Below are 22564 nucleotides of genomic sequence, written 5' to 3' on the forward strand. Positions count from 1 at the left end.
TATTTGAAATTTTCAAATTTTGATAAATGTTGAAGTTTACCAAACTTTAAAAATGGAAAGCCTATCATAGACATAAAATTCTATACTTACCAAGATTCTAAAAAGCTTTAAGTATCTTATACTATTATTAATAACATTGTAGCATTATTGAATTATACTATCTATTAATAACACTAATATACATAAAATTGTATAATATCAAAATTCTCTATCGATGAACATATTCCAAAAAAAGCATTATTTGCCACACACGACTTTAAATATCCATCGCATCAATCATTTTAATTCTGACGTAGCTGATTGATCACTATTATATTTCCATTTTGAACATGTTACGTTTCGAATAGCTTTAAAAAAAAATAGGAGGAGAAACAAATTTTCTCTTCCAGCCTACTTAGCCACGTATCGTTTTATTTTCGGAGTTCAATTCGATGGTCCACCAGCGACTGTTCGTACGTGTTTACTTATGTAGGTAGTATTCTCCTCTGAACATTGTATTGGAACCTGTCATAAAAATATTTCATAGATGCCTGGTTCTATTCATCGAACGAATTTGAGGGCAGAAAGTAAAGGAAAAAAAAAGCGGGGTTATTACCTTCGTGACCCGTTATCGCTTTGTCACGGAACAGTTGTGTGTTGCGGGAACAATACAGGTGCATTTGAACGAAGAACAAAAGAATACTTAAGGAAGGAGAAAGTATTAACATTCTGGGTCACCGGTTGCTGAACGCATTTACGATTAGAACGCATTCTTACAAAGCGTTGCTTGCCCTATCTATGCATATATAGGCTTATCAAAATTATTCAGTCAGCGCTATTCAAGGAGTCACATTTGTTCTGTGTGTAACAATTATAATCTTCGAAAGAGCCACTCGTGATACGTGCTGGAACACTTTGAATTGAATTTTAGAAGAATTTTATGTTATGGACTTTAATAGAATTTAGTTTTTCAGGAAATTAAAATGAATTTTTAGAGTTACCTAGGGATTGTAGGATACTCTCAGAGCTGGAAATTCTGTGGTAAAAATACTCTGTGCATTGTCATGTCCTTGATAACGAATATGATGGATAAAGTACTTTTACGTTCGCATCGCTTCATTCATGAGTGAAAAATAGTCTCGTGGCCCCTTACACGTACCGTTTCCTTCTCTCTACTGTCACTTCTGTATTTAATAATAGCCAGTTTTTCTCAAAATTTCAGATATATGTAAATCATTTTCAGTACCAACGATAAAAATTTCCTTTAGACCTTAAAAATACTTTCCACATTAATAATTAACACTTACAGCTATCAAAAATATTTCCTATAAAAGATATGATGTATAATTCTGTAGTAATATACCTATCACAATATTCCCATTCTCCAGACCTATGCAACGCCAGTATTTGCCCGACTTTGTACGTTCATTATGATATCTATTAGGATAGGCTGTAAGCACGAGGCTCGATCATGCTCGATCACGTTTCCATAGCGGACAACAGTATGCCATCGCAGAGGATTATCGTAGAAGGCAGAGATCGCGAATCGGTTGGCCGATGTTAGGATCGCCGTTTGGCGCCAGCCTTTGCTGCGCTCGTTAAACTCGCGTGCATGCACGTTCAACGGACGGGCGCAGATGCATGTAGCATCTAGATATACACCGGCGTGTATGCAAACGCGTCTCTGTACAGGGCATTCCACTTATCTACCTACGGATTTCATACGGAATGTTAATGGGGAATACGCGCGCGACCACGCTGTCGATAAACATCACATTACGTCGCGTTTCCAAATATCGCGTTTCCATCCTGGTATAAAATACAGCTTTGGAAGCGTATCCTGCGAAGGTGCGGGTGAATGATCGTCCTGTGATCTTAACTGCAAGATCTAAAGGGAATCGTAGTTCTGAAAATGAGGAAATTGGAATCTTAGCTTGTTTGATAAATGTTTGATACAGAGTAGCAGAATTACCGAGGTTGGATAAAAGTTAGAAGAAAATTAAGATAGAATAAATACCGTATTAAGATCATTTTATGACCAATTCTTAGGGTTACTATCCTTACATACGTATCCTTTTATGAAATTATTTTTATCTGCAATTAAATAATAAATTTGCAGTCATAAAGTAGAAGATAGGATAATAGATAACACACTTGAAAAGTCTGTTTTTATTACCGGATTTTGTTTCCTCAATTTCCCTCATCTCAACAGAGCGCAATACATATCCCCAAGGGGATACAGAAGGATTCCCAGTAGCAAGTAGAATCCCTCTAGCGTCAAAAGAGTGGCTTTCAGAGCTTAAGCGCCGGTAGTGCACGATTTAGTGGACAAAACCAGGAACTACGGTTCACTGTGCTTGAGATCTCAAAGAGCAAGGGGGAAACCATAACACAACGGCATTGCTACGCGAGGACACACTGTCCCCTATAGCGCATCTCATCGCGCAGAAAAAACTATTAAAGTGGACAGATATAAAGTACAAGGCGACCAATTATACAGCGACGGTTTCCTTGAAATTGTACGCTACAAAAAGAAACATGCAACGCAGCAAGTTAAGAAGCAATTACTTAAAACCGTGCTTTGGGTGCAAACTGAAGTGCTTTTCTCTTCATGTACACTACACAAACGTTGTATGAGAGAGAATATAATACATATTCGTTTGTATTCAATCTAGACATAGTATAAAATCAAGTACTCGGCAAGCGTCTGTATGTTCCGAGTTCGAGCTAATCTCAAGAACTATAGGACATATTTTGATGAGGTTTTCCTCAATTTTAAAGAGCATTTCTCTAGTAAGGTTTAGATGTGTGAAATCTGACATTAACCTATGACAGAAAGAAACAGGAGTCGAAAATATGAACAGAGATGTATTTCGTTTGGAATCGCTGCCACGATATAACGAGGCGATATGATTCCCTCTCCGAGAAGCATCTTTCTCTTTTCGACATACGGCATATCAAAAACTTCACGACTTCGCTGGCTAACAATCAGTGTTGTTTCATGGACTACAGAACGTTGGCCCAGTCATATTGTTGAAAAAAATTATATAAGGTTAAGTCATTTCACTAATTGTATTGATGACTGCTCATATACATCACCAAACGATATGTCATTTGTCTTTTTACTCACTACCAACATGTTGCATCCACCTATGTTTCCTCATTCGATACTTCTAGACAACAATTATTAATTAATTCAACTATACTATTTGAAATAATAGGATCGTTTTTATAATTAAGAACTATAGACACAATATTCATTGTCACTCTGACCAAATAACCTTAATAGACTTACTTATCAATCAGTTTCATCTTTTTCCTTTTATTCGCCTGTAGTATTATAGTAACTTTCATAATATAGTAAGATCTTTAATATCAATTAACATTACCGATTGATGCACTGACACTAATTATAGTTCCTCTCTTCTCTCATTATGTCTAAGGTATAGGTCTGTTAGGTGAGAGCCTTACTGAAGAGTCTATACTAGGAGATCTTGGACGAAACACTCACTAATTATAGTGGAGTCCAGCAGTTGGATAAATGCTTAATATAATAATATAAATAAAGTTTTCTTTAAAACCTAAGAATTTGAAAGAGAAATTAGTTTAGAATTCTTCATTAAAAATTTCTCCAAGTTAAAAAAATTACCAGAAGTGTATATTGATCTATAGCGTGGCATTAATTTCGAATTAATAACAAAATTATTAGCTGATTCAATATACATATAATATGTAGGCACATATATGGCAAAAATAATCTCAAATTATCCAATAGTGTATCACATGCAACATTGATTGCGACTTTCAATTATCCCCTCATGTTTATGTCAATTTACTCGTTGACGTTGAAGCATATCAACTTTGATGCTTAACCTATATTACATTCTTGCTGTATCATAGAGGTTCCCGCATCATCGAGTGTATCCACGTGTGCAGGTAAATACACAAAAAAAGTGTAAAAATAAGAAGATACCGAAGGGAGAGGACCGGAGGAGTGGCTCGTGCGAACGAGTGGGGAGAAAGACTCGCAAAGAAATGCTCACGTACGCTTTACTAACGCGCGCAGAGCGGATTGGCGCTGTGCGACTCTAGTCTAGTAGTAGCCGAGCCGCCACGACGAAACGACAACGCAGCGGCGGCGTCCTTCCGCGCCTCTTCATTCCTTTGTCGCCGCTGTTGCTTCGTCTACCGACCCTCACAGACGATATTCGACGGCCGCTTAGACCTAAAGGAATCTCACCGACTGAGCTCAGAAACACGGGTTAGATTTTTTTTATTCTTACATAGTGAAGTTCCTGTGAAGAAAGTGTTTCACTTGGTGGATACCGAACTTGGATAACGACTTGTTTTACAAGGTTCAGAAATTGAGGTTTAGGGTAGATTATTTGAAACTTTTAACAAGGAATAATGGAAGTCGAGTATTATGAAGAGTATGCCTAGTTAGTTTGAGTTAGTTGAAATTGATTTGGAGTTTCTGATTGAATAGATTTGTATTTTGTGTGTTAACATATTTAGTGTCTTTTAATTTGGATTAGATTTAGGTATATACTTGAACTAGATATGCTGTGTATAAGAGGGTAGGCAGTTTTTACGTCAAATTACAATACATCCTGTGTATTATTAAAAATATTTTCACAAAAGTAATCTATTAAAATTTCGTTATTAAGTATGGATATAATCATTAAAGTTTATCTGTTATTATATCATCTATCTATTATCAGATCTATCATCAGATCTATTATCAGATCATTTAACATAGGATACCAATAACTTCATAATACTGGTATAAAATTTCGAAAAAAAATTATACTAATAAACAACATAAAACTTTCATACTCAAAATTTCATCTACATAACATTCACTACACCTTTATGCTATTTTTATGCTATTACAAAATCATTCTCTCCCATATTGCCTATAATAACATTCTAATATTCAACCCACAACAATTTACATACCAGATTTAATATCCAAATAATCAAACACTTCTTCCTTTATCATGCTCTTCTCAAACATCCATTCAAAGAAATGCATTCAAAATCCACTGCCAAAGTGTAATAAATAATCCGCCATCCCATATAAAGCCAACATAATGTATAAAATTATACGGATCCTGGCTGCAGGACACTCAGCTGCAGCTCGAACATTACAGGAAAGGTTCGTGGATCTCTGAAACAGAGAGAAGTGAAAGTACCGCGTGGCCAAAGACTGCTGCCAGACGGAGGCTGCGTTTATCTCGATGACCAGCACGTGCTAGCGCGAAATAGTGCGGGGAACAACCTTAATAAGAATAAGACTGATCACACGTGGGTACAGCAAGATGAGGCTGGTGTTAAGTGTCGTTTGCTCGCTCCTGTTGATCCTGCCATTATCCAACGCGGACCAATGGCAAAACGGGAGGAACGTGGAATGCCCTCACAAGTGTATGTGCTTCGGAAACACCGTGAGATGCATGTTTCAGAAGCTGAACCGTGTACCACGAGTACCAACCAACACGACGGTCCTGTAAGTGGCTGCTTCTTTAACATCTACTACTTTTTTCTTCTTTTGTTCTTTTTCCCCTTTCATCGTATAACTTAGTCCTTCAGAGAGAGATTGATGGTTACATACAAAAATGCATGATAATCTATCAATGCATACGATGTCCCTAGGCGAATTACAGGGAAATTTGGATACACTAGTAATCGGGAAATATTCATGATGTAGACTGTGAATATTTCTAGCGCGAATGTACGTGGGAAGTGAGGAATTACATTGGTTGTTTATGTCTAGTGTAAATATGGTCTAGCTGGTATATATCTTCATTTTTAGATATTTAATGGTATCCGTTGGTTATTGGTTTTCCTGTTGATTTAAAAACATTCTTTTAATATATTTTCCTGTTTGAAGTTGAAAAATTTTAATTTTAAGAAATTGAAGATTGAAAATTCCTGAAACTAAACATTTTTTTTAAGTATTCTACTATTAAATTTTACCTTTCCTTTTCTTAAATCTTTCTATGTTTATTTTCTTCTTTCTCTTGGAAAAAATCTCGCCCTTATATTCAGAACTTGAAAGATACAAGAAATCTGGAAAAGTTTGGAATCTTTGAAATTAATTTACAAGTATTATCTGTAAATATATACTTGCGTAATATTGTATTTCATATATTTATATTATATACTATATGAATTAATAGGAAGTATATACCATCGTAGTTCAGAAGCAGTCAGATAATTAACTCTGGCATGATTAAGAAAAATCGCTCAGCAGCGGATCAATTGAAACTTTATGACGTTCTATGATGATAGACTGTCTTAATGGTATGGAAGCAATAGCTTTTAATCAAAGATATGTACGTGAGTATATTTTTCCAGGTAATTGGAGGATCGCGTTTCATCAAAGATGAAAGGAATCGCGTGTATGTTGTATTAATACATATATCGGATAGCCATATTATATACACAGGTTATTGTATTTTAGATTATTCCACGCGAAAAAGTCACTCAAGCATATGATCCTATGCTTACTTTAAGTCTTCAAGTCTGAGGTATAATATTTCCTACAGAATTACAAATATCTGATATTTCTAAAGAAAATAATGCATCAACTCTATAAACAAAGATAGTTTATCTTTCAGTTTTCAACATCTTGTGAATTAACACAAAGGGAAGAAGCCACAGATCAATTTAGGTTCTCAGAATCTGTTTTACTTGATGACCTTGTACTCCTTGTATATACGCTTAAATGGTCATATTATGATTTCTTGAACCATCCTTATGATCTTATGATCTCTTCTTGAATGATCAATTTTGACTAAGCAATACGCTAATTTTTTAAAAAAATTTTCTTTTCTTCTGTTCTGGAATAAAATCATAAGAGAAATATCGAATAAATTTTGTATTGCATTTAGATTGTTGTAATTGATTTTTTAGTAAAATCGATACAATCGAGGTCGTAAGAAGATCGTCAATCGTATAAATAATTCGATACCTCAATGCTTCTTCGTGTGCTGCAGATGCATGTAAACGAATACAGTTAAAATAGGCGTGACCGTGCAGCTCAAACTATATATAAGAAGCAGACAAGCGGACGTAAATGAATGTTTGAAGAGTGGAACAAAAGTGGATAGCGTAAATACGAATTCTTGACTGCACATGTGCAATCTATTCTCTCCATAAGCTGTACGCGACGAAGTAATTTGTACTGAATTCAGTTTTCGTCTAGTTCCAATAAAAGAACATGTACCAACACAAATTTGGCACTTTTTTAACATCTTTCTTTGGATCTTCTTTTCAAATATAAAGCAGTCTTTCTAAAAATTCTTTAACACTCATTTCAAATAAAATTGTAATTTCTTAAGTAAGAAGTCGTTCCTGTTTTGGTGAATTTTTAGTAATCTTTAGTTACTTTTTAAGCTCTGCATATAAAAAGTCCAAAACAAACACTAATAAATAGTCGTTATATTTTCGAGTTTCTACACAATTCATGAATATCTTAATATCTTTTTATCTAATTTTTAAATAGTATGAAATATTTCCAAAAGGTCAACGATAAATTAACTTTTTCACAAAAAGATAACGTTTCTTCTTCTTTGTTATACTCCTTTTTAATAGTATTTTCAGAATCTTCCTCAACAAGTCTCTCGTTCTTATCAACATTTCTGGGCATGACATCATCCGTATACTGTAGGAATGGGTATGCGTGTATATTGTACATTATACGTTAATCCTGTCTTCCTTTTCTTTTATAAAACAGGCATTAGATTATTTCTTTTGAGCAAGAAAACCAATATATGTATTTAAACGGGCGAAAAGGCGATAAGAATATATCTATAGATAATGTTCACACATCATATATTTTATCAATTTTATCACCCTCAATGGGGTTAAGGACTGTGTTTCGATATTTGCCTCCGATCGCTTTTACTACTTTTTTTTCTTGTTAACTATAGAAATGAATGTAAGCTAATGAGTATTGAAATATGAATACAGAAAAATACATGAAAATGTATTTTTAAAAATAAACTTACTTTAAAATTGTTTATATTGTTTTAAATGTATATATACATACACATATAACTCTGGTAACATGAGATCTCTTTCTGTTTGAAGAAATTTATTAAAGTTTGAGAAAATTCCTTTGAACAAATCATGAAATCCTGCTGAAGTGGAGTTTTTTCACATTCAGTTTTAATGCATGATAAAATGGCTAATGGTAAAGCTGAACATAAACTACAAGAATATCGACACGACAATTGAATCTTGTTTAGAATGAGAACGCTAGAATGTTTGCATCGGGAGATCACTCAGGGACGAGTACATGCTGTAATATTCTTATCTGTAAAAAAATGTAATTAAAAGAAATCACCATTAATTGAACCATTGCCTCTCGGCTAAACCGGGCGGTCTCCTTCATAATAGAATATCGTGAAATAATTTATACTCTTCTTATCAAGCTTAAATACATAACTTGAAACACAATAATCAGTCGATGACGTAATTCTATATAAGTCAAATTTATCTTTTTCAAACTCTTCGTCGTCTTGCGAAAGAAGACATTCTGTTTTAGTCCACTATAACTTTCTAAAGTAATATCTTTATCAAATTGGAAGATTTACTATTTTCATGATCCATTAATGACTGATAATTATTTTAAAACGGGAACAATATAAGCAAATTTATCAATTGTACATTTAATTTTTGTCACATAACCTCTAATGAAAGAATTTAATTTCTTGGTCTTTCCAAAAATGGGTAAAAAGAAAATTTAATAAGAACAATGAAAAAGCTTTATGTTACATAAATAAAGATTTGTTGAAACAGTGAAACGAAAATTTAAAAAGAATAGAAGATTTATCTTTTTCATCGTCTACAAATGACTGACAATTATTTGCAAACAGAAGTGATAAGCGAGTTTATTAATTATTTAACTTTTATCACATAACCTCTAATGGAAAAAGTAAAAAGATATTTAATAAAAATAATTAAAGAACTTTACATTATTGAAAAAGTAAAAGAAAAATTCTTTTTAAGTGAAATTCGAAGATCACGAATAACATTCTAGCTAAGCATTTCCTCTCGCAATGGAACTTCTTCCTTTATCAACAAACGAGGATTGCGCAAAAATCTAATCCCGTTCGCTTGTCCACTAGATCGCTATAATAAATTAGTCCTGTCGCTGAACGTCAAATGAAACGTACAAAACAAACACCATTCCTCGAATTGAAAAGATCTCTGTTTTTCCCTCCATTTTAGCATGATCGATTTCCTTTTAGCGATGTTAAATCTGTTTAGAACAAATTTGTGCAACGAATTTCGTGCGATTTCTTCCTCGCTAATAATAAATCGTTTGTATTAAGAAATAACTGATATTTGACAGATGTAGTTAAACTCCTCCGCCCTCTATGAGCATATGAACTGACCTTTACAGCCTTCTTTTAATTGACGCTATTTTCATTAATTTTTGTATTATTACTAGTTGTATTGTATCGTAATAAGGAAAGCATTAATTTAATTAAAGAATTTTTAATCTTTTTTTCCTATGTACTAAGTCCAAATATTGCAATAAGGTAACGCTATAATATTTTCAGTGACAGAGTTGGAGTTATCAGCTGTTGATTATATGTATTGTACTCACAAAAGAATTGAGAAAAATGTTGATCCTACAGCATCGGCCCATGAAAAAGGTAGATCAAATTACCAGCTGCGCAGTTGCGCACTCAAATGCGTAGTCAAAACAATATGGGCACATGTACTTAACTGCCTTCAAAACTATGGCACACTCTTAACACAAACATTTACGTAAATCTAACTGTAGGCATTGTCTTTAAATAATTCAGTTGCATTCGAACTATCAACCGGAATAGTTTACAGTTTCTTGGATAATAACATCATTTTCTGCTATATAAGTTATCATATTTATACTGCATGTGATTAGTTATTATTCTGCTGCAGATTTTTATGCACTTTTATATTGTTACGAATATATCTAAAAATATGGAATTTAAGTAGAAATTTATTTTATCTACTAAGTATTATACCAAGTATTCTTTAAATATTCAATAAATGCGTAAATATCTGTAGTCTATTTATTATTATTTTATTGTATTATTATTATTGTTGTTATTATTATTATTATTGGTACATTATAATTTTCTGTTTATAACCAGCGCAGACACGGAGTGCTTGGAGGTTAGTCGTAAAAATTGGTAAAAAAGAATAATGAATATCTATCAGACTAACTCCCATTAAATAGATAGCATACGAAATAAAGCATGAATAAAATTACTGTTCGTTAAGGGGCTGAATGTTTTCATTTGGAGAGGGGTTCGAATCGCATTTCGATTCATAGCCGATACGATGACTCCTTGATGGTTTCTACTTTTTCTATCGGGTAAAATGGTCTCGTTAAGTTCAAGTATCCTTACCAAGACAATGAAGTAGGGTCGCTCGTTACGACGATTAATTCAAGTCTAGTCAAGCATTTGTATAATACAATCAAACCATTGTAAACGTAAATGTTTTTGCACAATTTTAACGAATGGAAATATGTCAATGATATGTTTGAAAATATTAGGTTGTCCGAAAAGTTTCTTTCGTTTCATAAGGTGATATTAGATGAGCAACAGTTTCTGTTTTACATTATTTTATTGAACTAGGTATGATCCATTTCGTTATATTTCTATTATTACGTTCGTGCATAATTCGATAAACTAATATGAAACAAAAAACATTGTGCGTCTATTATTTCCTTATAAAACGAAAGAAACTTTTCGGGCAACCTGATATATTCCAATAAGGTGGGTGGAGCAACTGACCACCAGATGACAGTAGAGACTATTTTTCAAATATTTCGATAGAATTTAATTTAATTTCTAACCTATTTCGAGAATTATTTCTAATACAAATAATATGAATATGTCAGAAGAAAAGAAAGGTAACATGATAAATACAATTTTAAGGTAAAGTAACATCTAATGAGAACAAATTGAATAAAATTCTAGAACTTCATAAATCGATTTTAGATAAACGAGAGTAATATAGTAACTTTAAATGAAATAGACAAGATGATGAAGGTTGAAGCACAACTCTGAACATGTCTTCAAGATTAATGATAGAAGTTTTTAATCAAAGTAAAACTTTATTTAAAGTGATGTTTCTTAAAGATGATTATAATAGAACATATCAAACGAAACTAAGCTTAATCAACATTTCATATTATGATAGATACTTCACAAGTAAGATTTAATATATTATAAGTAAACTGAAAGTAACTAGAGACAAAAATTTCTATGAATTTCATTGCATTAGTTTTTGTCATAATTTAATATATAAAATTTTACAGCGGATATTGCTTATAATTTATAACGAAGAAAGAGATAGTGATTAAAAGTTGAGCAAGTATTTTATTAGAGGCTGCAAGCGTTGGGCGTTACACGTAATTTCGTGGACCGAGAATCTTTTAAAATGATGAAATGAACGGTATCCAGATCGATCGGCGCAGGTATACCTATTATGGATATTGACCTGAATATCGAGCACCATTAAGTGGGGTTTGTCCTGACTTCATTGAATAAACACACCTTTGTTAAATTACCGATATGCTTTCGAGATAAAAGTTCTCCCGATCCAGCGACTGCTGTCTAAACAATTAAGCCGTGAATACACATTGGAAAAATTATTCCGAAGCTTATACAAGATACAAGGATATAGGACTTGGAATTATTTGCGATAAAATTATTGGAAAAACATCGTAAATATTTTATTTTGTATTATTAATTTTAGTTGGAATATCAAATACTTTCGGTTTTGATTTTCCATTTCAATTATTTAACAATTTTTCTATTCCATGATAATTATGAATATTTTAATAATGTTACTATATATTTAATATTTAACAAAGTTGAATGATATATTACTTTAATAATGATTCAAAACAAAATTGTTTTTTCTTATAAATTTGATTTTTTATTCATTTCAATTTCAAGATTTCAACTTATGTCAAGATAATTATATTTAAGTTGCAGCTTAAGTTGACCGAGTGAAGGAAGTGCACAAACAAGAATTGTCAGAAAAACCGCAAACGTCGTAATTCCATATAAGCACGTGTGAATCATGAGTCGAACTAGTGACAAATTATGGCGTCATCTTGGTACCAGAATTTGCTGAATAAAATTAAAAGAACATAGATCAAAGAATCAATATTATTGAATATTTTTAGAAATATAACTTTTGAATGTACGCTAATAATGTCACTATTGGCTGTCATAAATTTCATCGACTGATAGTCCTTTAATATTAATAGCGATAACTTTTTATCGAACCGATCTCATTGATGTCGAATTACGGAGAAAATTATAACGATCGACAGAGTTAAATAATGCCCACCATTAATATTTATGTCAATCCGAAAGTAAAATAGCAAAGTCATCGTGCCGCAGTGAAAGTAAATTTATTTCCAGCTCATTATCATTTTTATTGGCTTCCTTTTCTGCCATAGTACATCATACGCATTAGATATGTAATTTCCTTTTTATCAATCAGGATGATCGATATTTCCTCTTGGATACTTTACATTAATATATTCTAAGATGAAATCGTGATTTACGGATGGAAATAGCATTAAGAAGAAGAACGAAGAAAATGTAAATGTTGACAAAAAGAGAACTATCCTCTATTATAATCTTCTTCTACGTGAAATGTTGTGATAGAAAATATGGAAGATATTTATGATATTCGAAGAACGCCTGGGAAACGACATAGTATGGTAGTATACCCAACTAGTGAATATTATGATAATTTTTGTATGTTTCTCTAGCTAATATGATTCTTGGTAGAATTATACATAATGTATATCGACAGTTAAAGCTTGCTTTTAGAGTAAAATTTGTTTTCTGTAGAATTGGTGTATCTTACAGAAAAAGAAGTAAGGAGATATAATTGATAGAATAATTTGTTCAACGAATCACTGCAAATACTTATAATAATTGCTTGAAAGAAGATTACCTAAGCGACTCAGTGTATATTAATATCACACATAAATATTACTATTATATAACTCATAAAGATAATTGGATAATTATCAAATTATCACTATTCATGTCAGACATATTTATTCTCTCTAAATATCAAACAATACCTAAGTCGAATAGTTCATCGAATCCCTCTTTCACTTCTAATATTTTCCACGATTTTTCTTTCCCATTCTTCTTTCCAGGCATAACCATTCCCTCGTCTTTACCACACATGGCAAGAAATTGAGAAAAATATGAATGAAAAGGTGCACGATGCGGAAAAATAAGAAGCAGAATACAAACGTGGTTGCTTGTGAAAGCTTTCTAGCAGAAGAATCTTTTATTATGCCGTAGTGTGTCGCGAGCAGTCGGCTCTACTCACGGATCGTTCCATTTTCGTTCGTCTGGCCGGTGGTTCGCCACGAAACGAAGCTCTGGAAGATCAGCTGGAGCGATAAAGAGGTTAAAATACCGACGCGTTGAACCGAGAACTCGCCTGACAATTTAGACGGAGGAAATAATGTGCAACGAGTCGAGTAAAATCGTTAATTAAGAGATTCGCGCTCTATAGCTCTGGCGATCTTTGTAGCGGCGAATCGTGTAATGATGCCTAACACATTGATCGTTATTGCTTCTCGACAAAATGCAGGGGGATCTGTGAAATCTATGTTCGTTCGATAAATAATTAAGCATTTGTCCTATTTATAAATATCGAGTCACGCTCGCGATTTAATATTAGAACTACTAAAATATGGAGATCTCATACATTTGTAGTATCACATTTTTGAAGATTTTAATGGTCCTTCGTAACATATATAGATAAGGGCTTATTTTTCCTATTGTATTATATATTTTATCATATACTTCTCATTTTGATACAAATTTCATACTTTAGTCACTGATAGTTCTAATGTTAAGGATCAAATTACAATGAAGAGAAGCTCTGCTTGTATCAAAGATTAATTTTAACTCTTTTCCAAATTTTCAACTCTCTAGTTGAATTTTGAAATTTTAACTCTAAATTTAATTTGCAATTATAAAATTATGGACTGCTGAATACAATTTCTGTCTAATATTTCAATATCTTTCTTTAAATAAAATGTTAAAGCAGTAAATGATTAGCTCTGACCTATACTCAGGAACGAGATTATACATCAAAGGGTTTATTAGAAGGAGTTGCAATTGACCAACTTTCAGTGGGAATTATTTTGAGTTTCGAGTTAAAGTTCCTTCGTTGGTTCGCGAGCTCTTGTCAAGCCGATTGCGGCTGTAATCGATACTTGGAGCACGATTATTGCTCAACTGTGAGAGGAACATAAGAGTCAGTCGACATAGCGATCTTTCTGCGTAATCTCTGAAATTAAGAGCTTCTTTGCTGTCTTCGGCTCAAGTTTGTAGAATAGATTAAATGGAAGTTTTTGTTGTATGATTATATGGAGGTTTTGACGGGAGGGAGATATTAGACAAAGTAGAACTTAAAACAGATCGCAAAATATGTAAGAGCGAGATATAGTTTGAAATACACTGGTGTCGTAGGAGAGAAATTGAAGTGATGTCAGAGTATTTAAGACACCTCCACTAAATTCTTCCTACTCTTCTCGATCTTCTTCTCCATTTGACAACCTTGACTTTATATACTTTGCATATTCTTTCGCAATTCATAACTTTTATGTCTTTAGCATTGCGTCAATTAGTAATTAAAAATATTCCATTGTGGGAAGATGGTCCATCTATTAAATAACTTCTATAATTTATGTATATTATATCTCTCTATATTCTACCATATACTTTATCTATACTTATAAAACCGTTCTATCATATTAACAAAATTGGATTAATTTCTCAATTTAGATCAATATATAATAGTTAAATATTCTACTTCTATTCTAAATATCCTGTTACTAATATATAATTAAAATATTCTATTATCATTAAACATATCTTATTTGGAATATATTCTTTGTAATTAATATATTTCTGTTACATTAACGAAACTAAATTAATTTTACAGTGATCTACGATTCAACAACATAGCCGAGATACGACCTGGCTCCTTCCACAGTCTATCCAACTTACACACGCTTCTATTGAACGATAATCGCATCAAACACCTCTTACCAAGAACCTTCGAAGGTGCATCAAACTTAAGGATCCTCTATCTATATAAGAATCGTTTGGAACGAATTTCACCAGGGGCATTTTCCGGCCTGCCAAACTTAGAACAACTATATCTACATTTCAACCATCTGAAAGAAATCAGAAAGGGCACATTCAATGATTTGCCATCGTTGGAGAGACTTTTCTTGCATAGCAACCTACTGCATCACCTACCAGCGGACGCTTTTCACAATGTGGGACCCATGACACGTCTTCGTTTAGATAGCAATGCTCTCGTTTGCGACTGTAATTTGGTCTGGCTGGTGCAGAGGCTTCAAAACAAACCATCCGAGATGGCAGCCTTTTGCCAGTCGCCCAATGAGATGAAGGGAAGATCGTTGACAAGCATGTCGATGAACGATTTTCATTGCAGTTGAGTAATTGAGCTATCCTTATTACACCTGATCGTTGAAACGATAAGAAAATACATACATGTATTACATGGGTTACATAGATCTAGGTATAGCACTACAATTACGAGACATAGGTTAGGATCTCTTTTATGAAAAGAAATGAAGTCATTTTAACTCTAGTATGGGTAACAAAGTATTGAAACTTATTTGACAATTTTATTTCCAAGTAATTAATATTGAAATAACTAAAAAATATTGCATATTTCAGAATTTCTATTTATCAAAAAATAAGGAATAGAAATACACATATGAAGAGATGAAAAGATATAATAATTAGTTCAAACGTAAAAGTAATTTAAATCTGCAAAATATTTCTTTGGATATTTTAAATAGTTGAAAATCAAGTGGTTAAAATTTGAGATTTCATATATACGAACAAAAAGATCGAATGAAATGAAGTACAAATAAGAGGAAGTATCGACCATTGCGCTCCTTTATGGCTCTCGCGAGACGCATCGCTCTTAATGGCGTTAAGAGAACTTTGTTTTACGACATTAGAAAATATTGCGGGTTACAGTTGGTTTTTACAGTTAGAAACTTTTTATTGAGAAAGTTAATTTGCTGATGGTGATGAAGACAAAGTGGGGAGAGTCTGGCTGGGAATGACACGTCTGTTTTCTCGATTATCCTCGATTACCTGGTCACACATGTTCGATGAAAGGCAAAAAGTATATTAAGTATAAAAACAAACATCATCTTCTCTTGTCTATTTAAAGAACACTCTGATATGAATTATTCAACACAATTATGTCAAACTGTCTAATCATATCAGTTTCAAATTAGATCAGAGTGAGAAACACGAATCATTTTACGTATCTAGACAACTACAAATAAACTTGGCTACAGCTACACGCATGCACCAGTTTTTAACAGATTGACATTAGTACCTTTGGTAAATATACCAGCCATGCCTAAATTGATTTCAAACAGTTCAGCTACTCCCTTTTTTAAATGCAATTAAAAATAAAAAACTTTATTTAGTATTAAACAATTGTTTAAAACTATTATTATTACATTTTAGATTAAAGTGAGAAATCGTAATCAATTATAATTTTTGTTAATGTAATTGTATGTAAGCAAAGTTAACAAAGTATGAAAATTAAAAGCAAAAGGAATGTTAGTTATTCCAATATTATTTGCTTAATGTAAAGCTGTAGTAAGTAAAATTTTCAATAATATAGATGTATATTATTTTGTATGTATTCAATAACATAGATAAATAAAAATCTCCAATAGCATAAATTTATATAAGCAAACAAAGATCTCTAATGACATAAATCTACATAAGGAAACAAAATGTTATTATAGAGAGTTAAAAGCAAATGAAAAATTTTATCCACTCCAATGTTACAAATCATTAATATACCTACCAATACGATTATACAATTATTTAACTATAGATTATTCTTAAATTCTCATTTTCGTTTTTCAGCTGAGCCACGCATAATGAACGGTCCCCAGGATGTAGAGGTCAGGCTGGGAGGGACCATCAGCTTCACCTGCGAGGTAATAGGAGACCCGATACCGGAAATCAAGTGGATGCGGGACTCTAATGAAGTATCCGCCGATGGGAACCGTTATGTGATCGAGGATGATGGAACATTAATAATATCAGATGTAACGGAACAAGACACTGGTGAATACGAATGCATGGCCAAGAGCGAAATGGGCTTCACGAAATCAAGAAAGGCCAGAGCAGTAATCACAGTATCACCATCCTTAAGATTTACCGAGTTGCCTGAGTCACAAACTGTCCAAGTTGGAGTAGATGCTTCTTTTACCTGTAAAGTGGATGGTCGTCCTGCACCAACTATTCAGTGGTGGAGAAATGGTCAAATGTTAGACGTTGGTGGTCGTATCGCCATAGAAGACGAAGGAAGTTTGTTGAAAATATTTGCTGTAAAAGAATCAGACTCAGCTAGATACGTTTGCCAAGCGAAAAACTCTAATGGATACGCTGAAACAAGCGCGGATCTGAGGGTAGTAGACGAGTCTTATAGTCCTCCTAAGCTAACGTATGAGCCACACGATATGGAAGCGGAATCTGGAGCCATTATAGAGATCCCCTGCAGAGTAGAAGGCTTTCCTAAACCCGTGATACAGTGGAAGAAGGATGGTACAGCTGTCGAAGGGTCTAGATTTCGTGTATCGCGCGGGGGGAGCTTGTATCTTTATAATGTTACTGCTGCCGATACTGGAAGGTGAATTTTGATACTTTTTATTAGCATTTCTTGTGTTATTTATTTAAAACATATAGGAAAATATTAAGTGGTCTATGATCTATAACCTTGAATGGAATATAGTAGAAAAATCCAAGAATATATGAGAATAGACATAAATATTGCCATAACTATGACATATAGATGAGTGTAGGAAAACTTACTAAATTTTTAAATGCAACATCTTAACGGATTTCTGATATTGCGATGTATGTTTGTTTTCACCGTCATAAGTCAAGAATTGTGTACACAGATATGAATGCTCCGCCGTGAACCAATATGGTCGAGCAACCGCCCAGGCGTTGGTACGCGTTCGCCAGCCCGAAGCAGCAGATGTTCTTGTGATCAGAGCCTTCAAAGATGCAACCGAGGAGATCGATCGAGCCATAAATAACACGCTGATAGATCTTCTTAGCGGATCTGCGCGGACGAATCCACTGAGACTCGCGCGTTTCCCAGATGCAGTCGGTCGCGCAGCTGCCAGACCTGCTGAAATTTTCGAAAGAACGCTCGTAAATATACGACGAATGGTAAACTCTGGCCTGAGTGCGAACACCAGCACTGAATTCCGATATGAGGAAATTCTAACGGCGGAACAGGTGTGTTTGAGTTATGGTTTAGTTAATTTTTGTATAATAATATTTTAAGTTATTAACAAATTTCAACCATTCCACAGGTTAGAGAAATCGAAAGGTTATCTGGATGCACAGGCCACAGACACCGTCAGAATTGCACAAACATGTGCTATCACAATAAGTACCGTAACATAGATGGCAGCTGCAACAACTTACGACATCCAACCTGGGGTTCTTCCTATACTGGATTCCGTAGAGTTTTACAACCAATTTACGAGAATGGATTTTCATCACCAGTCGGTTGGGAAAGAAATCGCCGTTACTATGGATATCCGAAACCTTCTGCGCGTTTAGTTTCCACAACGCTAATAACCACTCATAACGTAACTTCAGATAGTGGAATCACGCATATGGTAATGCAGTGGGGTCAGTTCATGGATCATGACTTAGATCACGCTCTTCCATCAGTTTCTAGCGAATCATGGGATGGCATAGATTGTAAGAAGTCTTGTGACAATGCTGCACCTTGCTTCCCCATGGATGTTCCACCCGGTGACCCTAGAGTCAATAATAGAAGGTGCATTGATTTTATCAGAACGAGTGCAGTTTGCGGTTCTGGTGCAACCAGTTTATTATGGGGCAGTCTCACTCCTCGAGAACAATTAAATCAGCTAACCAGCTACATGGATGCCTCTCAAGTATATGGTTACGACGATGCCTTAGCCAGAGATCTGCGTGACTTGACCACAGATCATGGTCTGTTGCGAGAAGGGCCTGCAATTCCTGGCCATAAACCTCTTCTGCCATACGCTAACGGTCAATTCGTCGATTGCAGGAGAAATCCTGTAGAAAGTTCGATCAATTGCTTCGTAGCCGGAGATATCAGAGCCAATGAACAAGTGGGCCTTCTAGCAATGCACACGATATGGTTACGCGAACATAATCGCATAGCTCGCTTTTTACGTGACATGAACCCTCAATGGAATGGGGAAAAATTGTATCAAGAAGCTAGGAAGATCGTAGGTGCAGAGATGCAACATATTACATATCAACACTGGATGCCTCATGTATTTGGTAGAACTGCAGAAGAACTTTTAGGTTCGTATCGAGGTTATGATCCTAACCTCGATGCTAGTATCTCCAATGTTTTTGCTACCGCAGCTTTAAGATTCGGTCATACATTGATTCAACCTCAGTTGCAGCGTCTTAACGAATCTTTTCAACCGATTCCCCAGGGTCCTCTTAAGCTAAGAGACGCCTTCTTTTCGCCGTGGAGATTGGTCGAGGAAGGCGGCGTGGACCCTCTTATGAGAGGAATGTTTGGCACTGCCGCAAAATTGAAATTACCCGAAGAAAATTTGAACTCAGAACTGACGGAACAATTATTCCATACTGCCCATGCGGTGGCTTTAGATTTAGCTGCGATGAATATCCAGCGAGGCAGAGATCATGCACTGCCAGGTTATTTAGAATGGCGACGATTCTGCAATATGTCTTACGTTGAAACTTTCGAGGATCTAGCCGGTGAAATTCGCAGCGCTAGGGTTAGACAAAAATTAAGAGAACTGTACGGTCATCCTGGGAACATAGATGTTTGGGTTGGTGGAGTACTGGAGGATCAACTGCCTAATGCCAAACTAGGACCACTCTTCCAATGTATTTTGTTAGAGCAATTTAAACGTACTAGAAATGGCGACAGATTTTGGTATGAGAGTCCGACTGTTTTTAAACCAGAACAACTCGCACAGATAAAACAAACGAGCTTAGCTAGGATCCTATGCGATAATGGCGACAATATTAACAGAATTCAACCGAATGTGTTCTTACTGCCCGAAGGTGATAATAAGTTCGTCACCTGCGATGAGATTCCATATGTAGACTTAAGAGTTTGGTCCGAATGTTGCGATGGATGTGAAGATCAGAGTAACACAATTTCGAGATTCAGACGTAGCGCAGCCAAATATTTGCCATCGCAAAATAGTTTCTCTCTGAAGGATACAAATACACAGAGCCAGAGTGAAAAAACAGAATATTTAGAGAGAACAATCGAAGAAACCGAGCAGGAGTTTAGGAAGGTTATAGATCTTGTAGAATCCTTGTCTCATAAGATAAAAGAACTGAGATCACTTTTAGAGGACGTGAAGAAATCGAAGTAGAACCATAGACGATGTACCATTGTTCTAACGCGCGTCCAATTTATCTTAAATTCGCTTCGTATTAGATATTCATTAACGTTTCACGTTTATTACTGTACATACACGAAGTATAGAAGCCCAATTGGGTTTATTAGGAGATTAGCTGTTTATTGCTCTCCTGTCAGATTCGAATTCGTTATTTAGATATCTGTTATTATCTCTAGTCTCATATTTGATACATTAATGGTACTAAAAAGAGCTTAATGATATTTATAGAAGCAATAATAGAGCTTAAATCGCACTGTTGTCGATCTCCCACTTTTATCATTTTTGAAGCTGCAGAGAGTCACATATTGCTTTAATGGCATAATATAGATACATTTTAGAATTGACATAAGTAAAACGATAAAAATATTTTAATTGTATCCTATGCAATAACATTTTTCTTTTTTAGCAATGAAAAGATTTACATATCACCTTGCCCTCTTTCCTTTTACGTAGATAATACGTAACTATTGTATCAACTAGCTATTAATGATATGCACAAAATAATTTTATTAACAAGTTCTATATTTAACACAAAGTTTAAAGGAAAACGAACCATAAATACATTTACTACTTAATATGTACAGTTTTGATATTGATTACTGTTATGTTGAACGCTTACATTTCTATGATCATGTGCCATGTGTTTGTTTTATATTATGTACATGTTAGCTCCTAGCAAATTTGTAGGAGTATTGTAGAAAGTGTTTATTGATTCATTTCAGAAAGATCTAAATTTTTGGGAATATGTATTAAATAGAAATATTCAATGAAAACTAAGGATAGATCAATGTTTGAAGGATATCATAATGCAGCATCCAGTAAAGAAATTGTATTCACTTGTGTAGCTATATAAACATATACACACTATATACACATTGAAACATTACTGGAACATATTCAGGTTTTATAATATATCCATGTACTAAAGTATTCTGTTCATTAAATATTAACACTATACAACAATATATGTACTGCTTTATTTCTGTCCAACAAATTTTGTGTGCCGTCCATGAGCAATTATATGCTTCCCCTCGTCTTTTGTAATATCTACTGCAAGGAACGCTAGTGTTTTTCCACCACGTACAGTTTTGGCATCAATTGTTATCAGGTCTCCAGGAAGGGCAGGTTTCATAAACCTATATATTAATTATTATTATTACATTATAACCAGTTATAAATATATATAGCTCTTGTTATAATTATGGTTATACCTACGTAATATTTAAATCTACTGAGACACCTGGTGAATTATTTCCATGTGTCATTACAGCATATGTAGAAACACAATCAATTAGCGTACTTGTGAAACCACCATGCAAAGTACCACCTAAGTTTAAATGCTCCTCGGATATGATTAATTGTGCTTTACAATTTCCATTTCCTGCTGAGATTATTTGGAGCTGTTTAGTAAACAAGTATAAAATTATTTCACAATAAGACAAAAATGAACTTATTGTTATATTTAATTTTTATATTTACTGTAATTTATTAGGTTGTCCCAAAAATTTCTTTCATTTTATAAGGAAATAATAAATATATACTATATTATACCATATTATATATTATATATAACATATAATGTAATAATATAAATCAAGAAATGTGTATCTATTATTTCCTTATAAAACGGAGAAGACTTTTGGGTTAACCTAATAGTATATAATATTTATTGTATTTTATGAATTGCTATTATATGTAATTAGAAGAAAAAAGATCACAAAACAATGAAAAACATTACTTTTTGTAAACATTGTCCGAAATTTGGCGTTTTAAGAACATGTTCCAAAACTGATGTAATCAATTTTGTTTTACACATCTTACGATTTGAATATTTTACGATTTTTCATTTAAACTTTTGTGATTTTTACAACTAAACGTTGTACACTTTAGAGCGTCTTTATTATATTCAGGAGAAACAAAATGTTAATTAGTAACTTATTGAATTTATAAAATTTTGCACATTATGCTTGAATAACCTATACTTCGACAAATAAACAGCGCGGCAAGACAATTTTTAGATAAATATAGGAATGGGAACGAGTA

At 33.8% G+C, this 22564-nt stretch overlaps 2 protein-coding genes and 3 long non-coding RNA genes across 10 annotated transcripts; 2 read left to right on the forward strand and 3 right to left on the reverse strand.

Annotated features, from left to right (window-relative positions):
• Nucleotides 1-65: 65 nt before the first annotated feature.
• LOC117211701 lies at nucleotides 66-2068 on the reverse strand. Its single transcript, XR_004488304.1, has 4 exons — nucleotides 1760-2068; nucleotides 981-1689; nucleotides 596-892; nucleotides 66-504 (listed from the first exon to the last, which is right to left on the reverse strand). It is a non-coding gene; the product is annotated as an uncharacterized LOC117211701 (long non-coding RNA).
• Nucleotides 2069-4022: 1954 nt separating this feature from the next.
• On the forward strand, nucleotides 4023-21484 carry LOC117211733 (peroxidasin homolog). 6 transcript variants are annotated; one of them, XM_033455934.1, is made up of 6 exons: nucleotides 4023-4240; nucleotides 5133-5485; nucleotides 14986-15503; nucleotides 16977-17745; nucleotides 18017-18362; nucleotides 18440-21484. In XM_033455934.1, exons 2-6 carry the CDS (start codon nucleotides 5301-5303, stop codon nucleotides 20492-20494), a joined length of 3873 nt encoding a protein of 1290 aa, XP_033311825.1. In that variant the 5' UTR covers nucleotides 4023-4240; nucleotides 5133-5300; the 3' UTR covers nucleotides 20495-21484. The 6 variants fall into 6 exon arrangements, with proteins under 6 accessions (XP_033311825.1, XP_033311821.1, XP_033311824.1 ...); XM_033455930.1 differs by having other exon boundaries at nucleotides 4038-4355; XM_033455933.1 differs by having other exon boundaries at nucleotides 4038-4334.
• On the reverse strand, nucleotides 5733-6251 carry LOC117211740. The gene is made up of 3 exons (XR_004488316.1): nucleotides 6170-6251; nucleotides 5956-6048; nucleotides 5733-5824 (listed from the first exon to the last, which is right to left on the reverse strand). It is a non-coding gene; the product is annotated as an uncharacterized LOC117211740 (long non-coding RNA).
• Nucleotides 6337-7212, forward strand: LOC117211738. The gene is made up of 2 exons (XR_004488314.1): nucleotides 6337-6509; nucleotides 6600-7212. It is a non-coding gene; the product is annotated as an uncharacterized LOC117211738 (long non-coding RNA).
• Nucleotides 21336-22535, reverse strand: LOC117211737 (acyl-coenzyme A thioesterase 13-like). The gene is made up of 3 exons (XM_033455943.1): nucleotides 22260-22535; nucleotides 21737-21921; nucleotides 21336-21657 (listed from the first exon to the last, which is right to left on the reverse strand). The coding sequence occupies exons 1-3, from the start codon at nucleotides 22335-22337 to the stop codon at nucleotides 21498-21500; spliced, it is 423 nt and encodes a 140-aa protein (XP_033311834.1). The 5' UTR covers nucleotides 22338-22535; the 3' UTR covers nucleotides 21336-21497.
• Nucleotides 22536-22564: the final 29 nt, after the last annotated feature.

This window comes from Bombus bifarius, unplaced genomic scaffold, assembly GCF_011952205.1.
Source record: "Bombus bifarius isolate JDL3187 unplaced genomic scaffold, Bbif_JDL3187 scf7180000008240, whole genome shotgun sequence".
NCBI lineage: Eukaryota > Metazoa > Arthropoda > Insecta > Hymenoptera > Apidae > Bombus > Bombus bifarius.

Coding starts and splice junctions, on each gene's coding strand:
- LOC117211733 (XM_033455934.1), top strand. CDS start 5,301: ATGAGGCTGGTGTTAAGTGTCGTTTGCTCGCTCCTGTTGATCCTGCCA. Junction 15,504..16,976: donor GATGAACGATTTTCATTGCA/GTTGAGTAATTG, acceptor TTCGTTTTTCAG/CTGAGCCACGCATAATGAAC. Junction 18,363..18,439: donor AAATTCTAACGGCGGAACAG/GTGTGTTTGAGT, acceptor ACCATTCCACAG/GTTAGAGAAATCGAAAGGTT.
- LOC117211737 (XM_033455943.1), bottom strand. CDS start 22,337: ATGTGTAAAACAAAATTGATTACATCAGTTTTGGAACATGTTCTTAAA. Junction 21,922..22,259: donor TCGGACAATGTTTACAAAAA/GTAATGTTTTTC, acceptor TTTACTAAACAG/CTCCAAATAATCTCAGCAGG. Junction 21,658..21,736: donor TCAGTAGATTTAAATATTAC/GTAGGTATAACC, acceptor ATTAATATATAG/GTTTATGAAACCTGCCCTTC.